Genomic DNA, 25,790 nt, shown 5'->3' with positions numbered 1-25,790 from the left:
TAATATCCCACCCAGTCTGATACCACTGTTCCCATTCTCCACATTCCCTTTCATATCCCACCCAGTCTGATCCCACTGTTCCCACTCTCCACATTCCCTTTCATATACCACCCAGTCTGATCCCACTGTTCCCTCTCTCTCCACATTCCCTTTAATATCCCACCCAGTCTGATCCCACTGTTCCCTCTCTCCACATTCCCTTTAATATCCCACCCAGTCTGATCCCACTGTTCCCACTCTCCACATTCCCTTTAATATCCCGCCCAGTCTGATCCCACTGTTCCCACTCTCCACATTCCCTTTAATATCCCACCCAGTCTGATCCCTCTGTTCCCATTCTCCACATTCCCTTTCATATCCCACCCAGTCTGATCCCACTGTTCCCACTCTCCACATTCCCTTTCATATCCCACCCAGTCTGATCCCACTGTTCCCTCTCTCTCCACATTCCCTTTAATATCCCACCCAGTCTGATCCCACTGTTCCCTCTCTCCACATTCCCTTTAATATCCCACCCAGTCTGATCCCACTGTTCCCTCTCTCCACATTCCCTTTCATATCCCACCCAGTCTGATCCCACTGTTCCCACTCTCCACATTCCCTTTAATATCCCACCCAGTCTGATCCCACTGTTCCCACTCTCCACCTTCCCTTTAATATCCCACCCAGTCTGATCCCACTGTTCCCTCTCTCCACATTCCCTTTAATATCCCACCCAGTCTGATCCCACTGTTCCCACTCTCCACATTCCCTTTAATATCCCACCCAGTCTGATCCCACTGTTCCCACTCTCCACATTCCCTTTAATATCCCACCCAGTCTGATCCCTCTGTTCCCATTCTCCACATTCCCTTTCATATCCCACCCAGGCTGATCCCACTGTTCCCACTCTCCACATTCCCTTTCATATCCCACCCAGTCTGATCCCACTGTTCCCTCTCTCTCCACATTCCCTTTAATATCCCACCCAGTCTGATCCCACTGTTCCCTCTCTCCACATTCCCTTTAATATCCCACCCAGTCTGATCCCACTGTTCCCATTCTCCACATTCCCTTTCATATCCCACCCAGTCTGATCCCACTGTTCCCTCTCTCCACATTCCCTTTAATATCCCACCCAGTCTGATCCCACTGTTCCCATTCTCCACATTCCCTTTAATATCCCACCCAGTCTGATCCCACTGTTCCCACTCTCCACATTCCCTTTAATATCCCACCCAGTCTGATCCCACTGTTCCCACTCTCCACATTCCCTTTAATATCCCACCCAGTCTGATCCCACTGTTCCCTCTCTCTCCACATTCCCTTTAATATCCCACACAGTCTGATCCCACTGTTCCCTCTCTCCACATTCCCTTTAATATCCCACCCAGTCTGATCCCACTGTTCCCTCTCTCCACATTCCCTTTCATATCCCACCCAGTCTGATCCCACTGTTCCCACTCTCCACATTCCCTTTAATATCCCACCCAGTCTGATCCCACTGTTCCCACTCTCCACATTCCCTTTAATATCCCACCCAGGCTGATCCCACTGTTCCCTCTCTCTCCACATTCCCTTTAATATCCCACCCAGTCTGATCCCACTGTTCCCACTCTCCACATTCCCTTTAATATCCCACCCAGTCTGATCCCACTGTTCCCACTCTCCACATTCCCTTTAATATCCCACCCAGTCTGATCCCACTGTTCCCTCTCTCTCCACATTCCCTTTCATATCCCACCCAGCCTGATCCCACTGTTCCCTCTCTCTCCACATTCCCTTTAATATCCCACCCAGTCTGATCCCACTGTTCCCTCTCTCCACATTCCCTTTAATATCCCACCCAGTCTGATCCCACTGTTCCCATTCTCCACATTCCCTTTCATATCCCACCCAGTCTGATCCCACTGTTCCCTCTCTCCACATTCCCTTTAATATCCCACCCAGTCTGAACCCACTGTTCCCATTCTCCACATTCCCTTTAATATCCCACCCAGTCTGATCCCACTGTTCCCACTCTCCACATTCCCTTTAATATCCCACCCAGTCTGATCCCACTGTTCCCACTCTCCACATTCCCTTTAATATCCCACCCAGTCTGATCCCACTGTTCCCATTCTCCACATTCCCTTTAATATCCCACCCAGTCTGATCCCACTGTTCCCACTCTCCACATTCCCTTTAATATCCCACCCAGTCTGATCCCACTGTTCCCACTCTCCACATTCCCTTTAATATCCCACCCAGTCAGATCCCACTGTTCCCTCTCTCTCCACATTCCCTTTAATATCCCACCCAGTCTGATCCCACTGTTCCCACTCTCCACATTCCCTTTAATATCCCACCCAGTCTGATCCCACTGTTCCCATTCTCCACATTCCCTTTAATATCCCACCCAGTCTGATCCCACTGTTCCCTCTCTCTCCACATTCCCTTTAATATCCCACCCAGTCTGATCCCACTGTTCCCACTCTCCACATTCCCTTTAATATCCCACCCAGTCTGATCCCACTGTTCCCACTCTCCACATTCCCTTTAATATCCCACCCAGTCTGATACCACTGTTCCCATTCTCCACATTCCCTTTCATATCCCACCCAGTCTGATCCCACTGTTCCCACTCTCCACATTCCCTTTCATATACCACCCAGTCTGATCCCACTGTTCCCTCTCTCTCCACATTCCCTTTCATATCCCACCCAGTCTGATCCCACTGTTCCCTCTCTCCACATTCCCTTTAATATCCCACCCAGTCTGATCCCACTGTTCCCACTCTCCACATTCCCTTTAATATCCCACCCAGTCTGATCCCACTGTTCCCATTCTCCACATTCCCTTTAATATCCCACCCAGTCTGATCCCACTGTTCCCATTCTCCACATTCCCTTTCATATCCCACCCAGTCTGATCCCACTGTTCCCACTCTCCACATTCCCTTTCATATCCCACCCAGTCTGATCCCACTGTTCCCTCTCTCTCCACATTCCCTTTAATATCCCACCCAGTCTGATCCCACTGTTCCCTCTCTCCACATTCCCTTTAATATCCCACCCAGTCTGATCCCACTGTTCCCACTCTCCACATTCCCTTTCATATCCCACCCAGTCTGATCCCACTGTTCCCACTCTCCACATTCCCTTTAATATCCCACCCAGTCTGATCCCACTGTTCCCTCTCTCTCCACATTCCCTTTAATATCCCACCCAGTCTGATCCCACTGTTCCCTCTCTCTCCACATTCCCTTTAATATCCCACCCAGTCTGATCCCACTGTTCCCACTCTCCACATTCCCTTTAATATCCCACCCAGTCTGATCCCACTGTTCCCTCTCTCCACATTCCCTTTAATATCCCACCCAGTCTGAACCCACTGTTCCCTCTCTCTCCACATTCCCTTTAATATCCCACCCAGTCTGATCCCACTGTTCCCTCTCTCCACATTCCCTTTAATATCCCACCCAGTCTGATCCCACTGTTCCCTCTCTCCACATTCCCTTTAATATCCCACCCAGTCTGATCCCACTGTTCCCTCTCTCTCCACATTCCCTTTAATATCCCACCCAGTCTGATCCCACTGTTCCCTCTCTCTCCACATTCCCTTTCATATCCCACCCAGTCTGATCCCACTGTTCCCTCTCTCTCCACATTCCCTTTAATATCCCACCCAGTCTGATCCCACTGTTCCCATTCTCCACATTCCCTTTCATATCCCACCCAGTCTGATCGCACTGTTCCCACTCTCCACATTCCCTTTAATATCCCACCCAGTCTGATCCCACTGTTCCCACTCTCCACATTCCCTTTAATATCCCACCCAGTCTGATCCCACTGTTCCCTCTCTCTCCACATTCCCTTTAATATCCCACCCAGTCTGATCCCACTGTTCCCTCTCTCTCCACATTCCCTTTAATATCCCACCCAGTCTGATCCCACTGTTCCCTCTCTCTCCACATTCCCTTTAATATCCCACCCAGTCTGATCCCACTGTTCCCACTCTCCACATTCCCTTTAATATCCCACCCAGTCTGATCCCACTGTTCCCTCTCTCCACATTCTCTTTAATATCCCACCCAGTCTGATCCCACTGTTCCCTCTCTCTCCACATTCCCTTTAATATCCCACCCAGTCTGATCCCACTGTTCCCTCTCTCCACATTCCCTTTAATATCCCACCCAGTCTGATCCCACTGTTCCCTCTCTCCACATTCCCTTTAATATCCCACCCAGTCTGATCCCACTGTTCCCTCTCTCTCCACATTCCCTTTAATATCCCACCCAGTCTGATCCCACTGTTCCCTCTCTCTCCACATTCCCTTTCATATCCCACCCAGTCTGATCCCACTGTTCCCTCTCTCTCCACATTCCCTTTAATATCCCACCCAGTCTGATCCCACTGTTCCCTCTCTCTCCACATTCCCTTTAATATCCCACCCAGTCTGATCCCACTGTTCCCACTCTCTCCACATTCCCTTTAATATCCCACCCAGTCTGATCCCACTGTTCCCTCTCTCCACATTCCCTTTAATATCCCACCCAGTCTGATCCCACTGTTCCCACTCTCCACATTCCCTTTAATATCCCACCCAGTCTGATCCCACTGTTCCCATTCTCCACATTCCCTTTAATATCCCACCCAGTCTGATCCCACTGTTCCCACTCTCCACATTCCCTTTAATATCCCACTCAGTCTGATCCCACTGTTCCCACTCTCCACATTCCCTTTAATATCCCACCCAGTCTGATCCCACTGTTCCCTCTCTCTCCACATTCCCTTTAATATCCCACCCAGTCTGATCCCACTGTTCCCACTCTCCACATTCCCTTTAATATCCCACCCAGTCTGATCCCACTGTTCCCACTCTCCACATTCCCTTTAATATCCCACCCAGTCTGATCCCACTGTTCCCTCTCTCTCCACATTCCCTTTAATATCCCACCCAGTCTGATCCCACTGTTCCCTCTCTCTCCACATTCCCTTTAATATCCCACCCAGTCTGATCCCACTGTTCCCTCTCTCTCCACATTCCCTTTAATATCCCACCCAGTCTGATCCCACTGTTCCCACTCTCCACATTCCCTTTAATATCCCACCCAGTCTGATCCCACTGTTCCCTCTCTCCACATTCCCTTTAATATCCCACCCAGTCTGATCCCACTGTTCCCTCTCTCTCCACATTCCCTTTAATATCCCACCCACTCTGATCCCACTGTTCCCTCTCTCCACATTCCCTTTAATATCCCACCCAGTCTGATCCCACTGTTCCCTCTCTCCACATTCCCTTTAATATCCCACCCAGTCTGATCCCACTGTTCCCTCTCTCTCCACATTCCCTTTCATATCCCACCCAGTCTGATCCCACTGTTCCCTCTCTCTCCACATTCCCTTTAATATCCCACCCAGTCTGATCCCACTGTTCCCTCTCTCTCCACATTCCCTTTAATATCCCACCCAGTCTGATCCCACTGTTCCCACTCTCTCCACATTCCCTTTAATATCCCACCCAGTCTGATCCCACTGTTCCCTCTCTCTCCACATTCCCTTTAATATCCCACCCAGTCTGATCCCACTGTTCCCTCTCTCTCCACATTCCCTTTAATATCCCACCCAGTCTGATCCCACTGTTCCCTCTCTCTCCACATTCCCTTTAATATCCCACCCAGTCTGATCCCACTGTTCCCTCTCTCTTCACATTCCCTTTAATATCCCACCCAGTCTGATCCCACTGTTCCCTCTCTCTCCACATTCCCTTTAATATCCCACCCAGTCTGATCCCACTGTTCCCACTCTCCACATTCCCTTTAATATCCCACCCAGTCTGATCCCACTGTTCCCACTCTCCACATTCCCTTTAATATCCCACCCAGTCTGATCCCACTGTTCCCATTCTCCACATTCCCTTTAATATCCCACCCAGTCTGATCCCACTGTTCCCACTCTCCACATTCCCTTTAATATCCCACCCAGTCTGATCCCACTGTTCCCACTCTCCACATTCCCTTTAATATCCCACCCAGTCAGATCCCACTGTTCCCTCTCTCTCCACATTCCCTTTAATATCCCACCCAGTCTGATCCCACTGTTCCCACTCTCCACATTCCCTTTAATATCCCACCCAGTCTGATCCCACTGTTCCCTCTCTCTCCACATTCCCTTTCATATCCCACCCAGCCTGATCCCACTGTTCCCTCTCTCTCCACATTCCCTTTAATATCCCACCCAGTCTGATCCCACTGTTCCCTCTCTCCACATTCCCTTTAATATCCCACCCAGTCTGATCCCACTGTTCCCATTCTCCACATTCCCTTTCATATCCCACCCAGTCTGATCCCACTGTTCCCTCTCTCCACATTCCCTTTAATATCCCACCCAGTCTGATCCCACTGTTCCCATTCTCCACATTCCCTTTAATATCCCACCCAGTCTGATCCCACTGTTCCCACTCTCCACATTCCCTTTAATATCCCACCCAGTCTGATCCCACTGTTCCCACTCTCCACATTCCCTTTAATATCCCACCCAGTCTGATCCCACTGTTCCCATTCTCCACATTCCCTTTAATATCCCACCCAGTCTGATCCCACTGTTCCCACTCTCCACATTCCCTTTAATATCCCACCCAGTCTGATCCCACTGTTCCCACTCTCCACATTCCCTTTAATATCCCACCCAGTCAGATCCCACTGTTCCCTCTCTCTCCACATTCCCTTTAATATCCCACCCAGTCTGATCCCACTGTTCCCACTCTCCACATTCCCTTTAATATCCCACCCAGTCTGATCCCACTGTTCCCACTCTCCACATTCCCTTTCATATCCCACCCAGTCTGATCCCACTGTTCCCACTCTCCACATTCCCTTTCATATCCCACCCAGTCTGATCCCACTGTTCCCACTCTCCACATTCCCTTTAATATCCCACCCAGTCTGATCCCACTGTTCCCACTCTCCACATTCCCTTTAATATCCCACCCAGTCTGATCCCACTGTTCCCACTCTCCACATTCCCTTTAATATCCCACCCAGTCTGATCCCACTGTTCCCTCTCTCTCCACATTCCCTTTAATATCCCACCCAGTCTGATCCCACTGTTCCCTCTCTCTCCACTTTCCCTTTAATATCCCACCCAGTCTGATCCCACTGTTCCCTCTCTCTCCACATTCCCTTTAATATCCCACCCAGTCTGATCCCACTGTTCCCACTCTCCACATTCCCTTTAATATCCCACCCAGTCTGATCCCACTGTTCCCTCTCTCCACATTCCCTTTAATATCCCACCCAGTCTGATCCCACTGTTCCCTCTCTCTCCACATTCCCTTTAATATCCCACCCAGTCTGATCCCACTGTTCCCTCTCTCCACATTCCCTTTAATATCCCACCCAGTCTGATCCCACTGTTCCCTCTCTCCACATTCCCTTTAATATCCCACCCAGTCTGATCCCACTGTTCCCTCTCTCTCCACATTCCCTTTAATATCCCACCCAGTCTGATCCCACTGTTCCCTCTCTCTCCACATTCCCTTTCATATCCCACCCAGTCTGATCCCACTGTTCCCTCTCTCTCCACATTCCCTTTAATATCCCACCCAGTCTGATCCCACTGTTCCCTCTCTCTCCACATTCCCTTTAATATCCCACCCAGTCTGATCCCACTGTTCCCACTCTCTCCACATTCCCTTTAATATCCCACCCAGTCTGATCCCACTGTTCCCTATCTCCACATTCCCTTTAATATCCCACCAAGTCTGATCCCACTGTTCCCACTCTCCACATTCCCTTTAATATCCCACCCAGTCTGATCCCACTGTTCCCATTCTCCACATTCCCTTTAATATCCCACCCAGTCTGATCCCACTGTTCCCACTCTCCACATTCCCTTTAATATCCCACCCAGTCTGATCCCACTGTTCCCACTCTCCACATTCCCTTTAATATCCCACCCAGTCTGATCCCACTGTTCCCTCTCTCTCCACATTCCCTTTAATATCCCACCCAGTCTGATCCCACTGTTCCCACTCTCCACATTCCCTTTAATATCCCACCCAGTCTGATCCCACTGTTCCCACTCTCCACATTCCCTTTAATATCCCACCCAGTCTGATCCCACTGTTCCCTCTCTCTCCACATTCCCTTTAATATCCCACCCAGTCTGATCCCACTGTTCCCTCTCTCTCCACATTCCCTTTAATATCCCACCCAGTCTGATCCCACTGTTCCCTCTCTCTCCACATTCCCTTTAATATCCCACCCAGTCTGATCCCACTGTTCCCACTCTCCACATTCCCTTTAATATCCCACCCAGTCTGATCCCACTGTTCCCTCTCTCCACATTCCCTTTAATATCCCACCCAGTCTGATCCCACTGTTCCCTCTCTCTCCACATTCCCTTTAATATCCCACCCACTCTGATCCCACTGTTCCCTCTCTCCACATTCCCTTTAATATCCCACCCAGTCTGATCCCACTGTTCCCTCTCTCCACATTCCCTTTAATATCCCACCCAGTCTGATCCCACTGTTCCCTCTCTCTCCACATTCCCTTTAATATCCCACCCAGTCTGATCCCACTGTTCCCTCTCTCTCCACATTCCCTTTCATATCCCACCCAGTCTGATCCCACTGTTCCCTCTCTCTCCACATTCCCTTTAATATCCCACCCAGTCTGATCCCACTGTTCCCTCTCTCTCCACATTCCCTTTAATATCCCACCCAGTCTGATCCCACTGTTCCCACTCTCTCCACATTCCCTTTAATATCCCACCCAGTCTGATCCCACTGTTCCCTCTCTCTCCACATTCCCTTTAATATCCCACCCAGTCTGATCCCACTGTTCCCTCTCTCTCCACATTCCCTTTAATATCCCACCCAGTCTGATCCCACTGTTCCCTCTCTCTCCACATTCCCTTTAATATCCCACCCAGTCTGATCCCACTGTTCCCACTCTCCACATTCCCTTTAATATCCCACCCAGTCTGATCCCACTGTTCCCTCTCTCTCCACATTCCCTTTAATATCCCACCCAGTCTGATCCCACTGTTCCCTCTCTCCACATTCCCTTTAATATCCCACCCAGTCTGATCCCACTGTTCCCTCTCTCTCCACATTCCCTTTCATATCCCACCCAGTCTGATCCCACTGTTCCCTCTCTCTCCACATTCCCTTTCATATCCCACCCAGTCTGATCCCACTGTTCCCACTCTCTCCACATTCCCTTTAATATCCCACCCAGTCTGATCCCACTGTTCCCTCTCTCTCCACATTCCCTTTAATATCCCACCCAGTCTGATCCCACTGTTCCCTCTCTCTCCACATTCCCTTTAATATCCCACCCAGTCTGATCCCACTGTTCCCTCTCTCTCCACATTCCCTTTAATATCCCACCCAGTCTGATCCCACTGTTCCCTCTCTCCACATTCCCTTTAATATCCCACCCAGTCTGATCCCACTGTTCCCTCTCTCTCCACATTCCCTTTAATATCCCACCCAGTCTGATCCCACTGTTCCCTCTCTCCACATTCCCTTTAATATCCCACCCAGTCTGATCCCACTGTTCCCTCTCTCTCCACATTCCCTTTCATATCCCACCCAGTCTGATCCCACTGTTCCCTCTCTCTCCACATTCCCTTTAATATCCCACCCAGTCTGATCCCACTGTTCCCTCTCTCTCCACATTCCCTTTACTATCCCACCCAGTCTGATCCCACTCTCTCCTCACATCTCTCCTTTCTAGACTACTACCTTTTTCGCTCACACCCATTTGTCGTGGGCAGCCATGCCTATGCGGTGAAAGGTGGGTATTATACCTCCCTCATCTCCCATGTCCTTTCAGAGACAGTAAGACAGCTTTTTGAATATTTCAGGCTGCTCGGTTAATATCTCTCCATGAGGCTCAGTGCCTGATTGAATTCGTGCAGACTATCCCGGGATACGTGAGCAGACAGACCATGCCGGAGCCTGGGGAATGTGGGATTACTGTCAGACTTACCACACACCAGTTGGCTTTCCTTCAGGTCCCTGAACGGCTGCCTCCTCAGTGCCCTAGGATAGGCACAGAGGGTGTCCTTGGAGATGCGTACCAGCCTTCTCTGCTGCCAGGTCAGGACCCACCGCATATTACAGTCACAAATCAGGAATTCTGTGTTGAAGTCACTGTGTGGAAAAGCACAACAGGTTCTGTCATTTCAGGGAGACTGACCTTTCCCTTCAAACCTCACCCTGGCACTCAGGTGCCCTCTGCTCAGCTGAAGGGTCTGCAATGTGTTGGGCATTGGTCAGAGCAGTTCGCCCTTGGTCACTCACTTGACACAAGCCGAACCAGCTGACTCTGGGCTCGGAGGTGAGCGATGTGACAGTGACCCTCAGGCAGGGGGTGAGGGCAAGTACCTCTGACAGTGTACCTCTGCTTGCTGGGTGCTGATGGTGATGATACCACCGAGAAGGTGCCCAGGCATTCACCACAGCCTGCAGTGTGAGGAGTATGGACCAGCTATGCAGCCCCTGTAACACACAAGGCCTAGTCTCTCCCTCCACAGACACTGCCGTAGCTGCTGAGTTTCTCCAGCATTTTCTGTTTCTCTTTCAGATCTGTCTTTCCTCTACTCTGCCTGAATTCAGACTCAGCACACAAAGGACCAGGAACGAACATGGTCTTTAACTGAAGGCTGTGAAAAACAGGAGCAGGATATGTGACTGTGATTCAGTTCACCTTCTCATCAGCCATACTGTCCTTAGTAAAGTACAATGGGCTGCTGTTTGATACTATTACAAAGAGGATAACTTCAGGCAACTTTGGAGGCTGAATACAGTTCGAGTAAAGGCACACTGTTTCTGCCCTTGAGATGGAGCAGAGATGAATGAAAGGTGTGACACTGCCATCTCTGGAGGAGGGGTGTCATTACAGCGTGACATGTTTACATAAGCAGTACCCATTCTAATCGCTGTCCTGGTGATTTCTGAAGCCAAGGGTTGATATAGACTTGCTCCAGCAGGAATTGAGATTTTGTTGGAAGCAAGTGAAATGGGAGTTACAATTTTTAACACGTGAATCTGCTTAGGTTGCCATGATACAGTTGTCAGGAAACCCCGACGTAAACGCAAGCTGATCTGTGTGAGGTTTACTCTCTGATTTCTCCCCTCTGAAATGTTCCTAGACTAGCTGGCTACTCCTTGATCCCAAACAGGAGTGATCCAGTCGTTCGGATCATGGTTTAGCACAGTAGGAACTGTACCATGGTCGGGGCAATGAGAGTGCTGAGCCCAGAACAGAGACTGACAGAAGGGAAACGAAACAGCAAGAGGAATTTAAATGCAAGGTTTGTAGCTCAGGTTGAGGTTTAGGGTGTAGGTTTGCTCGCTGAGCTGTAGGTTTGATATCCAGGAATTTAATCCAATCGCTATCATACTCACACCACTTTCAACGAGAGCAAGGCAGCAAAGAGCTCTGGATGGAGAGTGGAGAAGATGTTTCCTGACAGATTCCTGGAGAAAGAATCAGCTGTGAGAGATTCTGACAGCAATGAGAGGAAGGTGGACAATTTAACACACACAGTACAGGATCCTGAGCTCCTCCAGCTCTCTTATCCCATCAGACGTGAACACAGCTCCAATTCTGGCCTCTTTTACATTCCCAGCACTATTAAACCACTGCACTGCTCCATCGTTTGAATTATTTCCCTCAGCTCGCTGGGACACCACACTGCTGATACCATTTCAATCCTTCAGCTTTCTCTCCTCGGATACACCTTCACATCAAGCTCTTTATTCAGCTTTCACAAGAACACCAGAACCGAGAGCAGCAAGTGGCCATTCTCCCTGTGTCTGCGTGGGGTTTCCTCCGGGTGCTCTGGTTTCCTCCCACCATCCAAAGATGAGCATGTTAGATGGAATGGCCATGCTAAACTTCTGTTCATGAGACACTGAGCCTCATGGAGAGACATAGTGTTCAGGGATGTGCAGGCTAACTGCATTAGCCTTGGGAAATCCAGGGTTACAGGGATTGGATGGGGGTTGGGGGAGGGGGGGTGGGTCTGGGTGGGATGGGGGGATAGTGCAGACTCGATGGACCAAATAGACTCTTTACGCACTGCAGGAATTCTGTGGGAGGCCACGGAGGAACACCTTTTTTTTCCAATTCATTCACAGGATAAGGCATTGCTGCCCAAGTCAGCATTTATTACCCATCCCTAATTGCCCAGAGGGTAGTTCAGAGCCAACCCCATCGCTGTGGAGTTACACGTAGGCCTGACTGGGGAAGGATGGCAGGTTCCTTCCCAAAAGGACATGAGTGACAACAGTTTCATGGCCATCCTGAGACTCTTAATCCCAGAATTCTTGAAAAATTGAATTCAAATTCAACCTCCCACCCTCCATCACCATGTGGTGAAATTAATAACCTCTTTGAGAGTAAACACCCTCAATCACCCGTGGGCACTGGCTGATGCCAGGGATGGTGCCAGGTACACTCTCAGGTAGGCCAGGTGACCCATCACTCTCCCTCTGCTGCTTCCATTTTCACCAGCTAATCTCTCAGCTTTCCCCCTTTCCTTCCAGAGTGACTATTCAGTCTGCCTTCACTACTCTTACAGGCTGAGTGTTTCACATCAAAACAAGTGTATTTAGTCCTCCTTCTATCTCCCTTCCACCAAACCCCTTCAGTCCATGCTCCCCCACCTTCCCCCCACTGGTCACAGTCCCTCCTGATTGACTCAACGGAACCCCTGGATGATTAGAAGCGATTAGCTCGGCTGAATCTTTTCTGAACCTCTCTGAGGAGGAGGTGATATCAGAGAGAGCACACCACTGAAGAGGAGGAAGACATGTTGAATGGGCCCAGCCGGGGTCTCACAGATACTCACAGTCTGGTCAGGTTGGTCAGGTTCTGGAACATGGCCGGCTTCAAGCAGCCAATCCGATTGTTGGACAGGTCTCTGTGATTTCAAAAACAAAACCGTGCTGCGTTAACGCAATACTCTGCAGTTTCACACAACCCAATCACAGTCTGAAAGATGGACCATTGTCCAGGGCACTGCCAACACAAAAGGACCAACCACCCACGTCAGCCACCAGGAAGCACGTCTGCCGAGTTCACAAGGTGGGATAGAGGTCACTCACCGGACATCAAACTGGGGAGGAGAGAGGGAACACTGATCTGTTAAAGACAAGGGGTCCCTGAGAAATGGATGGAAAAGCTGAGGCAGGATCGAGGGCTGTTTCTGAAGAGGTGCTTGGGAGGTTTAGATAAAAAGCCACACTTAGGACCACTGATGAATGAAGAAATGCTGGCTTTCAATTTGATACTTCTGTTAAAGAGAGAGAGATACTCAGCAAGGCTGTCCCGACATGTCAAATATGTGACCTCATTCAAGTTTATCAAATCACAAAAGGCATGGCCAGGGGAAATAGCCAAGGCCTTACTCCCAGGGTAGGGGAATGGTGAAGGAGGCGTTCGGCAATACAGACTTACCTTTATTGGTCAGTGCATTGAGGATGGGAGTTGGGAGGTCATGTTGTGGCCGTACAGGACATTGGTTAGGCCACTGTTAGAATTCTGCAATTCTGTGGAATTCTGCTCTCCTTCCTATCGGAAAGATGTTGTGAAACTTGAAAGGGTTCAGAAAAGATTTACAAGGATGTTGCCAGGGTTAGAGGATTTGAGCTACAGGGAAAGGTTGAATAGGCTAGGGCTGTTTTCCCTGGAGCGTCGGAGGCTGAGGGGTGACCTTATAGAGGTTTACAAAATTATGAGGGGCATGGATAGGATAAATAGGCAAAGTCTTTTTCCTAGGGTGGGGGAGTCCAGAACTAGAGGGCATAGGGGTTTAGGGTGAGAGGGGAAAGATATAAAAGAGCCCCAAGAGCAACTTTTTCACGCAGAGGGTGGTACGTGTATGGAATGAGCTGCCAGAGGAAGTGGTGGAGGCTGGTACAATTACAACAGTTAAAAGGCATTTGGATGGGTATATGAATAGGAAGGATATGGGCCAGGTGCTGGCAGGTGGGACTAGATTGGGTTGGGATATCTGGTCGGCATGGATGGGTTGGACCGAAGGGTCTGTTTCCACGCTGTACATCTCTATAAGTCAATGTTAAAAGTGAGGAGAGCTCTATCCCAGCAGTGAACAGAATAGGGCAGTGTGGAGGGTTTGATGTCTGGGAGGGATGTGAACAGTGCTGTTCTCCCAGGGTTAGGGGTCACTGCTGAAATGGTGATGCCCAGCACACAGCCACAAGTTGGTGACAGGATGACCTGCACACACAGTAACGGAGGGCGATTCCAGCAACAGGAATTCCAGCAGTTCAGTCAGTCTGAGGGATGGGCTTCCCAAACATCAGGTGGGAGATCAAAACCAAAAGAACTGCTGATGTTGGAAATCAGAAACAAAAACAACTTGTTGGAAAAACTCAGCAGGTCTGGCAGCATCCGTGAAGAGAAATCAGAGGTAACGTTTCGGGTCCAGAACCCTTCCACAGAACTGATGGTAACTGGGAAAAGGGCAGTTTATATGCAGGAGATAGGATAGGGGAGGGGATAAGGAGTAAATGATTGGTGGAGATAAGAGCTCATGGAGGGAGAACAGTTGGACAGACCAAGGAGTGGAGAATGTTCTGGCTGGGAGGGTCATGGGTTTGAACTCCCCCATGTCTGAGACCTCTATCCCACACGCCAGGCCTTGTTATCACAGTCTGCCATTACACATCACCTAATATAAGTTGCTAACAGTCCCCATGAACAGCTTTTCACCCTCCCAGTCAGATGGTAATTCACTTCATGATCTGGCCAACCATTCTCTCCCTTTGGACTTTATCCCCACCGATCATTTACTCCCTGTCTCATCTCCCACCCTATCTCCTGCATATAAACCTACATTTTCCCAGTTACCATCAGTTCTGTGGAAGGGTCACTGGACCCGAAACGTTAACTCTGATTTCTCTTCACGGATGCTGCCAGACCTGCTGAGCTTTGCCAGTAACTTCTGTTTTTGAACCAGGTGATACATGTTGGGTGTAACAGGGGGGAACAAAACTGTGCACAAAATCCCCAAAGATCCAAACAAGCGACAATGTGAGACAGCATGTCTGACAGACGGACAGACAGACAGACACACACACACACACACACACACACACACCTCACCTCACACACACACACAGACACCTCTCACACACACACACACACACCTCACCTCACACACACACAGACACCTCTCACACACACACACACACACACACAGACACACACACAGACACAGACACCTCTCACACACACCTCTCACACACACACACCTCACCTCACACACAGACATAGACACCTCTCACACACACCTCTCACACACACACACACAGACACCTCTCACACACACACACACACACACACCTCACCTCACACACACACACAGACACCTCTCACACACACACACACACACACACACCTCACCTCACACACACACACAGACACCTCTCACACACACACACACACACACACAGATACACAGACAGAATAGAGGAGCTGGGAAATAAGGGCATCCACATCAAAGTCAAAATCAAAACAAGGAACTGCAGATGCTGAGGGACATAGAGAGGCTGTCCAGCGTTATCATGTTAAAACCAGAGACAGGGATGACAGATGACCTGGACAAGTTAGGTTAGTGGGCAGATGCATGGCAGATGCAGTTTAATGTGGATAAATGTCTGGTTATCCACTTTGGTGGCAAGAACAGGAAGGCAGATTACTACCTCAATGGTATCAAATTAGGTAAAGGGACTGTTCAGAGAGATCTGGGTGTTCTTGTACACCAGTCAATGAAGGCAAGCATGCAGGTACAGCAGGTCGTGAAGAAGGCTAATAGCATGCTGGCCTTCATAACAAGAGGGATTGAGTATAGGAGCAAAGAGGTGCTTCTGCAGCTGTACAGGGCCCTGGTGAGACCACACCTGGAGTACTGTGTGCAGTTCTGGTCTCCAAATTTGAGGAAAGACATTCTGGCTATTGAGGGAGTGCAGCGTAGGTTCACGAGGTCAATTCCTGGAATGGCAGGATTGCCTTACACGGAAAGACTGAAGCGACTGGGCTTGTATCCCCTTGAGTTTAGAAGACTGAGAGGGGATCTGATTGAAACGTATAGGATTATGAAAGGACTGGACACTCTGGCAGGAGGGAACATATTTCCATTGATGGGGGAGTGCCGAACCAGAGGACACAACTTAAAAATACGGGGTAGACCATTTAGGACAGAGATGAGGAGAAACTACTTCACCCAGAGAGTGGTGGCTGTGTGGAATGCTCTGCCCCAGAGGGCAGTGGAGGCCCAGTCTCTGGATTCTTTTAAGAAAGAATTGGATAGAGCTCTTAAAGATAGTGGAGTCAAGGGGTATGGAGATAAGGCTGGAACAGGATACTGATTAGGAATGATCAGCCATGATCATATTGAATGGCGGTGCAGGCTCGAAGGGCAGAATGGCCTACTCCTGCATCTATTGTCTATTGTCTATTGTCTATTGTCAGATGAAACTTTCAACATTGAAAGAAGACTGCCCTTTCAGAAGGTGCTGCTGACCTACCTCCTGGGTCAGCAACAGTCTGTGTGCTGCTCCATCTCCCCAGGGAACTGAGCTCTGTCACCTTGCAATATCCTCCCCATCCTCAGCCAGTATAACATCCCCTTTCACAACATGCCTGGGGACTCCTCATAGACAGCAGTCCCCAGGAGTGAGTGAGTGTGTGTGTGTGACCCACTCCGCTCTCCTGCAGCCAGCCCAGGGTGGTTTTCAGGAGGTCGGAAGATCAGGGACACCTCTCCCATGACAACGAAGGAGTGAGAGTTACTTACAGGCGTCGGAGAGCTGGCAGACCCTGGAACGCTCCAGGTTGGATGGTGCTGATCAGATTATTCTTCAAATCCCTGCAGGAACAGACACAAACAGTGCCAATGAGAACAAGACAGAACCTGCAACCTCACAAACCCAGGCTGATCCCCTGCTGGATTCATGACCGCTCCACCACTCCTGTCCTTCCTTCATCAGTTCAAAGCCCCAACGTCTGGGGACTGTCCCACAGATTAACAAGGAATGACTAGCAGCTGGAACTAGGAGGCGATGGTATGGGATGGCTCAGTCTCTCTCTGTCCCCCACATTCTCAGTGTCAGCGATGGCTCAGTCTCACTCTGTCCCCCACATTCTCAGTGACACTGATGGCTCAGTCTCACTCTGTCCCCCACATTCTCAGTGACACTGATGGCTCGGTCTCACTCTGTCCCCCACATTCTCAGTGTCAGCGATGGGTCGGTCTCACTCTGTCCCCCAAATTCTCAGTGACAGCGATGGGTCAGTCTCACTCTGTCCCCCACATTCTCAGTGACAGCGATCGGTCGGTCTCACTCTGTCCCCCACATTCGCAGTGACAGCGATGGCTCGGTCTCACTCTGTCCCCCACATTCTCAGTGTCAGCGATGGCTCGGTCTCACTCTGTCCCCCACATTCTCAGTGACAGCGATGGCTCGGTCTCACTCTGTCCCCCACATTCTCAGTGACAGCGATGGGTCGGTCTCACTCTGTCCCCCACATTCTCAGTGTCAGCGATGGCTCGGTCTCACTCTGTCCCCCACATTCTCAGTGTCAGCGATGGCTCAGTCTCACTCTGTCCCCCACATTCTCAGTGTCAGCGATGGCTCAGTCTCACTCTGTCCCCCACATTCTCAGTGTCAGCGATGGCTCAGTCTCACTCTGTCCCCCACATTCTCAGTGACACTGATGGCTCAGTCTCACTCTGTCCCCCACATTCTCAGTGTCAGCGATGGGTCAGTCTCACTCTGTCCCCCACATTCTCAGTGACAGCGATGGGTCGGTCTCACTCTGTCCCCCACATTCTCAGTGACAGCGATGGCTCGGTCTCACTCTGTCCCCCACATTCTCAGTGACAGCGATGGGTCGGTCTCACTCTGTCCCCCACATTCTCAGTGACAGCGATGGCTCGGTCTCACTCTGTCCCCCACATTCTCAGTGTCAGCGATGGGTCGGTCTCACTCTGTCCCCCACATTCTCAGTGTCAGCGATGGGTCGGTCTCACTCTGTCCCCCACATTCTCAGTGACAGCGATGGCTCGGTCTCACTCTGTCCCCCACATTCTCAGTGACAGCGATGGCTCGGTCTCACTCTGTCCCCCACATTCTCAGTGTCAGCGATGGGTCGGTCTCACTCTGTCCCCCACATTCTCAGTGTCAGCGATGGCTCAGTCTCACTCTGTCCCCCACATTCTCAGTGTCAGCGATGGGTCGGTCTCACTCTGTCCCCCACATTCTCAGTGACAGCGATGGCTCGGTCTCACTCTGTCCCCCACATTCTCAGTGACAGCGATGGCTCGGTCTCACTCTGTCCCCCACATTCTCAGTGACAGCGATGGCTCGGTCTCACTCTGTCCCCCACATTCTCAGTGACAGCGATGGGTCGGTCTCACTCTGTCCCCCACATTCTCAGTGACAGCGATGGCTCGGTCTCACTCTGTCCCCCACATTCTCAGTGTCAGCGATGGGTCGGTCTCACTCTGTCCCCCACATTCTCAGTGACAGCGATGGGTCGGTCTCACTCTGTCCCCCACATTCTCAGTGACAGCGATGGCTCGGTCTCACTCTGTCCCCCACATTCTCAGTGTCAGCGATAGCTCGGTCTCACTCTGTCCCCCACATTCTCAGTGACAGCGATGGGTCGGTCTCACTCTGTCCCCCACATTCTCAGTGACAGCGATGGGTCGGTCTCACTCTGTCCCCCACATTCTCAGTGACAGCGATGGGTCAGTCTCACTCTGTCCCCCACATTCTCAGTGACAGCGATGGGTCAGTCTCACTCTGTTCCCCACATTCTCAGTGTCAGCGATGGGTCAGTCTCACTCTGTCCCCCACATTCTCAGTGTCAGCGATGGCTCGGTCTCACTCTGTCCCCCACATTCTCAGTGACAGCGATGGCTCGGTCTCACTCTGTCCCCCACATTCTCAGTGACACTGATGGCTCAGTCTCACTCTGTCCCCCACATTCTCAGTGACACGGATGGCTCAGTCTCACTCTGTCCCCCACATTCTCAGTGACAGCGATGGCTCGGTCTCACTCTGTCCCCCACATTCTCAGTGACAGCGATGGCTCGGTCTCACTCTGTCCCCCACATTCTCAGTGTCAGCGATGGGTCGGTCTCACTCTGTCCCCCACATTCTCAGTGACAGCGATGGGTCGGTCTCACTCTGTCCCCCACATTCTCAGTGACAGCGATGGCTCGGTCTCACTCTGTCCCCCACATTCTCAGTGTCAGCGATGGCTCAGTCTCACTCTGTCCCCCACATTCTCAGTGACACTGATGGCTCAGTCTCACTCTGTCCCCCACATTCTCAGTGACACTGATGGCTCAGTCTCACTCTGTCCCCCACATTCTCAGTGTCAGCGATGGGTCGGTCTCACTCTGTCCCCCACATTCTCAGTGACAGCGATGGGTCAGTCTCACTCTGTCCCCCACATTCTCAGTGACAGCGATCGGTCGGTCTCACTCTGTCCCCCACATTCTCAGTGACAGCGATGGCTCGGTCTCACTCTGTCCCCCACATTCTCAGTGTCAGCGATGGCTCGGTCTCACTCTGTCCCCCACATTCTCAGTGTCAGCGATGGCTCAGTCTCACTCTGTCCCCCACATTCTCAGTGTCAGCGATGGCTCAGTCTCACTCTGTCCCCCACATTCTCAGTGTCAGCGATGGGTCAGTCTCACTCTGTCCCCCACATTCTCAGTGACAGCGATGGGTCGGTCTCACTCTGTCCCCCACATTCTCAGTGACAGCGATGGCTCGGTCTCACTCTGTCCCCCACATTCTCAGTGACAGCGATGGCTCGGTCTCACTCTGTCCCCCACATTCTCAGTGACAGCGATGGCTCGGTCTCACTCTGTCCCCCACATTCTCAGTGTCAGCGATGGGTCGGTCTCACTCTGTCCCCCACATTCTCAGTGTCAGCGATGGGTCGGTCTCACTCTGTCCCCCACATTCTCAGTGACAGCGATGGCTCGGTCTCACTCTGTCCCCCACATTCTCAGTGTCAGCGATGGGTCAGTCTCACTCTGTCCCCCACATTCTCAGTGACAGCGATGGGTCGGTCTCACTCTGTCCCCCACATTCTCAGTGACAGCGATGGCTCAGTCTCACTCTGTCCCCCACATTCTCAGTGACAGCGATGGCTCAGTCTCACTCTGTCCCCCACATTCTCAGTGACAGCGATGGGTCAGTCTCACTCGGTCCCCCACATTCTCAGTGACAGCGATGGGTCAGTCTCACTCTGTCCCCCACATTCTCAGTGACAGCGATGGGTCAGTCTCACTCTGTCCCCCACATTCTCAGTGACAGCGATGGGTCAGTCTCACTCTGTTCCCCACATTCTCAGTGTCAGCGATGGGTCAGTCTCACTCTGTCCCCCACATTCTCAGTGTCAGCGATGGCTCGGTCTCACTCTGTCCCCCACATTCTCAGTGACAGCGATGGCTCGGTCTCACTCTGTCCCCCACATTCTCAGTGTCAGCGATGGCTCGGTCTCACTCTGTCCCCCACATTCTCAGTGACACTGATGGCTCAGTCTCACTCTGTCCCCCACATTCTCAGTGACACGGATGGCTCAGTCTCACTCTGTCCCCCACATTCTCAGTGATAGCGATGGGTCAGTCTCACTCTGTCCCCCACATTCTCAGAGTCAGCGATGGGTCAGTCTCACTCTGTCCCCCACATTCTCAGAGTCAGCGATGGGTCAGTCTCACTCTGTCCCCCACATTCTCAGTGACACTGATGGCTCAGTCTCACTCTGTCCCCCACATTCTCAGTGACACTGATGGCTCAGTCTCACTCTGTCCCCCACATTCTCAGTGTCAGCGATGGGTCGGTCTCACTCTGTCCCCCACATTCTCAGTGACAGCGATGGGTCAGTCTCACTCTGTCCCCCACATTCTCAGTGACAGCGATCGGTCGGTCTCACTCTGTCCCCCACATTCTCAGTGACAGCGATGGCTCGGTCTCACTCTGTCCCCCACATTCTCAGTGTCAGCGATGGCTCGGTCTCACTCTGTCCCCCACATTCTCAGTGTCAGCGATGGCTCAGTCTCACTCTGTCCCCCACATTCTCAGTGTCAGCGATGGCTCAGTCTCACTCTGTCCCCCACATTCTCAGTGTCAGCGATGGGTCAGTCTCACTCTGTCCCCCACATTCTCAGTGACAGCGATGGGTCAGTCTCACTCTGTCCCCCACATTCTCAGTGACAGCGATGGCTCGGTCTCACTCTGTCCCCCACATTCTCAGTGACAGCGATGGCTCGGTCTCACTCTGTCCCCCACATTCTCAGTGACAGCGATGGCTCGGTCTCACTCTGTCCCCCACATTCTCAGTGTCAGCGATGGGTCGGTCTCACTCTGTCCCCCACATTCTCAGTGTCAGCGATGGGTCGGTCTCACTCTGTCCCCCACATTCTCAGTGACAGCGATGGCTCTGTCTCACTCTGTCCCCCACATTCTCAGTGTCAGCGATGGGTCAGTCTCACTCTGTCCCCCACATTCTCAGTGACAGCGATGGGTCGGTCTCACTCTGTCCCCCACATTCTCAGTGACAGCGATGGCTCAGTCTCACTCTGTCCCCCACATTCTCAGTGACAGCGATGGGTCAGTCTCACTCTGTCCCCCACATTCTCAGTGACAGCGATGGGTCAGTCTCACTCTGTCCCCCACATTCTCAGTGACAGCGATGGGTCAGTCTCACTCTGTCCCCCACATTCTCAGTGACAGCGATGGGTCAGTCTCACTCTGTCCCCCACATTCTCAGTGACAGCGATGGGTCAGTCTCACTCTGTTCACCACATTCTCAGTGTCAGCGATGGGTCAGTCTCACTCTGTCCCCCACATTCTCAGTGTCAGCGATGGCTCGGTCTCACTCTGTCCCCCACATTCTCAGTGACAGCGATGGCTCGGTCTCACTCTGTCCCCCACATTCTCAGTGTCAGCGATGGCTCGGTCTCACTCTGTCCCCCACATTCTCAGTGACACTGATGGCTCAGTCTCACTCTGTCCCCCACATTCTCAGTGACACGGATGGCTCAGTCTCACTCTGTCCCCCACATTCTCAGTGACAGCGATGGGTCAGTCTCACTCTGTCCCCCACATTCTCAGAGTCAGCGATGGGTCAGTCTCACTCTGTCCCCCACATTCTCAGAGTCAGCGATGGGTCAGTCTCACTCTGTCCCCCACATTCTCAGTGACAGCGATGGGTCGGTCTCACTCTGTCCCCCACATTCTCAGTGACAGCGATGGCTCGGTCTCACTCTGTCCCCCACATTCTCAGTGACAGCGATGGCTCGGTCTCACTCTGTCCCCCACATTCTCAGTGACAGCGATGGGTCAGTCTCACTCTGTCCCCCACATTCTCAGTGACAGCGATGGCTCGGTCTCACTCTGTCCCCCACATTCTCAGTGACAGTGATGGGTCGGTCTCACTCTGTCCCCCACATTCTCAGTGACAGCGATGGGTCAGTCTCACTCTGTCCCCCACATTCTCAGTGTCAGCGATGGGTCAGTCTCACTCTGTCCCCCACATTCTCAGTGACAGCGATGGGTCAGTCTCACTCTGTCCCCCACATTCTCAGTGACAGCGATGTTTAATAGTGCCTTTTAGTAGGTCTCTATATTTCTGCTTTTCGTGATGAACAGCCTGAAAGGTGCTGCCTGAAATGAAAGGTTTTTTGGGGGAGATATTTCTCCAGAGGTTTGTATAATCCGGCCTGCGGTTAGGCTCCATATTGACTAGTTAGCCTGGGTGTTGTGTCAGATCTCCCTGCTGGGCTCTTTGTCCCTCTCGGAGTGCACACTGTGCTGCCCTCTCAGTGTCTTATTTCTGTCCTTAATCTGGGCTGACCTGTGACTGTGATCTCCAGTGGGTGCAGTGCAGGGTCAGGACAGCAGGTGTGTGTGCGTGTGTGTGTGTATATATATACCTGGCCCTGTCACTCTGATCATCACTTCCTGCAGTCAGCAACCAGGCTTGTACACAGACGACCTGCCTGCCTGTTATGTGGACTGGGGACAGACCAGACTGGAGGTCAAGATAAACTAGATAAGTGCAAGATCTCTCTTTGTCAAAGAGAGTCCTTTGTGATGGGAGGATCTGGATATCATGAATTGGCCTCGATCTGATCACTCGATCACCAGGGGATCAGTAAGACTGTGCTGGGAGGAGGTTTCAGGCCGGACGGGGTGAGGAGGGTTCATTTATGAACCAGTTGGGAAGCAGATCTTCCTGAGGTCAGGAGGTGGCTCCTGTTTACTCAGTTGTTCCACAGGACCTGTCTCCCCTTCCAACAGAGTGCTCACATCCGTCCCAGACAGACCCTGGAGTTCGAATTCCTCACAGCTCCAGTATGAGAGAGAAACAGGGCACCAGGGAAGTTCAAATCCCATCTACCCACGACGTCTCACAACCTCACAGCTTCAGACCAACCAGGTATGTCTCTGGGTCTTGGACGCACAGCAGGATCCCAAACAACAGCAAGGTAACAGTCACCTGATCACCCACACTTGTCTCAGTGATGGGGAGGAACAGCCAGCCTGAAACCCACAGCCAGAGGAGGTGTGAGGGCAGGGGGTTAACAACACACGGCATTCCCACACTCCTGGCATGGGACATCAGACTGACACTGAGGGGGGGAGGGGGGGGGAAGAGACCGACACTGAGAGCGGGGGGGAAGACAGGCAGACATGGGGAGGAGGGGACAGGATGTGACTGAAGGAGATTGAGTGATGTTGACAGGATTGTGCTGCTCCTCTGCTACAAAGGGTGTGGATTACAGTTTATGTCCTCTCCATCATGAAGTTTTTCACCAGCTTGCATCCTGGTGTTGAAGTAAATAAAACATGGAAAAAGGCAAGAGAGATGTGAACACGAGAACCAAGGAATAAGTGAAAAGCCGTGAACGATGGCTGGACTGGTAATGTGTGACGGCTGCAGCATGTGGGAGCTCCTGGGTCCCAGTTCCATGGGACTCGGAGTCATGGGTCTGCTTGAGGTCTCCTTGGTGAACAAAGGATCAGACTACATTGGGAGCAATTCCCAGGAGGTTTTTCCTGCCTTCTCAGTGAAGGGTGGACAGACTGGCTGTGTTACCACTCAGGGTGACTCAACGGAATTGTCTAAGATCCTGAAGGAGTTTAACAGGCTGGACATGGGAATGAGGGTCAGTCCAGAATGCAGGAAACACTGGTTTCAAGCTTGGCCTTGCCCATTGAGAACAGACATGAACGAGGGGGTTTTGTCTCTCCACCCAGAGGGGGGGGGTCAGCATGTTTGGAAATCTCTGCCTGTGGAGCTGAGAGACTTCGAGCTCGAGCTCATTGCGTATATTTAAGAGAACAGTGGTTAGATTCTGAGGAATTGATGAGAATATGCCCTTTGAATCTCCAGCCTTGTGATTGGTAGAGCACAGCAGAACAGGCCCAAGGGGAATGGCCTACTCTGGGTCCTATTCGACAGGTTTGTAACTGCCTCACTGTGTCCAGGAAAGGCATGCAGCAGGCATTGAGATGCTGTCTCCATGTACAACACAGACAGCACAGGGGAGGCTGGAGGTCACTGCATGGGTTACTCTGTCTGCCTCAGCATAGAGCTGAATGTTTCACAGCTGCCAACAGGCCAGTCTCACTCCCTTTCCCCTCTCACTTCCTGTCACGTATTGTCAAAGTTGATCAGAAACAGGGCACCCTTTAAAAGCCAGGCTCAACGTCCCCTTAAAGACCACTTTCAATGACTTTCAATTAAATTTAACGACCACACATTCAAGCGGACTTCCCCCTCTGGATTTATACTTTATTATTCTGTGACAGCTGGGAACTAGAGCTCTGGGATATTTAATGGAGTGATTGTGAGGGAGCTGGGTTAACATCAGTCGAAATACAGACAGTAACACAGGGAACTGCGGGGAGCGGGGTTACTGAGTGACAGTGTGAGGGAACTGGGTTAACATCGGCTCAGGTACAGATTGGAAAAGTTAAAAAGACCATCTCGAAGGGTGAAAAGCAACAAAGAATATTGTCTGTCACTGGATGACAATCTGATGAGATTTTGAAATAAAGACTAAAGTGGTTAAGTCTTTCAGCTGCTGGAAGGCATTTGCAAATGAAGTTGAGATAGTGCTGTTGAAATACGAGTTGTTTATCTCTGACAGAACCAGGAGAAGGCTACATGTTGAAGGAGTAGGCCTGAGTAGCAAGGCCAGGCCTGTGTGCTGGCTCTGACTAACTGACTGTTTCACAATCAGCAGCATGTGTCCTCCCACACGTCAAGGAACTATAGAAAACAATTGGAAACATTTTTTTAGGTGAAAGTTTAACGTAAAGCAGCTGCTTACAAAGTGAAGTCACACACAGAAGAGCTGCAGCCCGCACTGGCACAATGTAACACTGTTCTGAAGACTTCACAACACAATCAGGCCATTCAGCCCCTTCAAGCCCCTCGGTCAGAATGGGGAGCAGGGCTTGAGGCCCACTTGAAGAATGCTGGAGGTCTTGACTGATCTGTAGCTGTCTGGTAACTTCCTGCCTTTGCTGTGTGTTCTGAGGAGAGAGCTGTCAATGCCTGGGTGAATGTGAACAATGTGGCCAGTCCCGAGTTCACAGCATTGTGCTTCTTGCTGAATAACCTAGCTCCAAGGTTGAGGCCCTGTGTGACCAGATGGACCTCAGACACCGTCTGAAGTTGCAACTTGAAGCCAGGGGCCTACAGTGCCCCGCAGGTGGCTATTTCCCTCTTTAGGGGAATGTGAATGAAA

General features: G+C 51.2%; 1 protein-coding gene across 5 annotated transcripts in view; it reads right to left on the bottom strand.

Moving 5' to 3' along the window:
- adgra2 (adhesion G protein-coupled receptor A2) overlaps positions 1–25,790 on the bottom strand; it is a 145,276-nt gene that overhangs the window by 50,502 nt on the left and 68,984 nt on the right. For all 5 annotated transcript variants that reach the window (XM_072553877.1, XM_072553876.1, XM_072553880.1 and 2 more), the window contains 4 exons: positions 16,803–16,874; positions 12,831–12,902; positions 11,383–11,454; positions 9,962–10,125 (listed from right to left, as the gene is read on the bottom strand). In XM_072553877.1, the coding sequence (XP_072409978.1) occupies positions 9,962–10,125; positions 11,383–11,454; positions 12,831–12,902; positions 16,803–16,874 (380 nt within the window). The remainder of the gene's footprint in view (positions 1–9,961; positions 10,126–11,382; positions 11,455–12,830; positions 12,903–16,802; positions 16,875–25,790) is intronic.

Source organism: Chiloscyllium punctatum, chromosome 35 (assembly GCF_047496795.1).
Source record: "Chiloscyllium punctatum isolate Juve2018m chromosome 35, sChiPun1.3, whole genome shotgun sequence".
Taxonomy (NCBI): Eukaryota; Metazoa; Chordata; class Chondrichthyes; order Orectolobiformes; family Hemiscylliidae; genus Chiloscyllium; species Chiloscyllium punctatum.
This window is presented reverse-complemented; position numbering and strand designations above follow the sequence as displayed.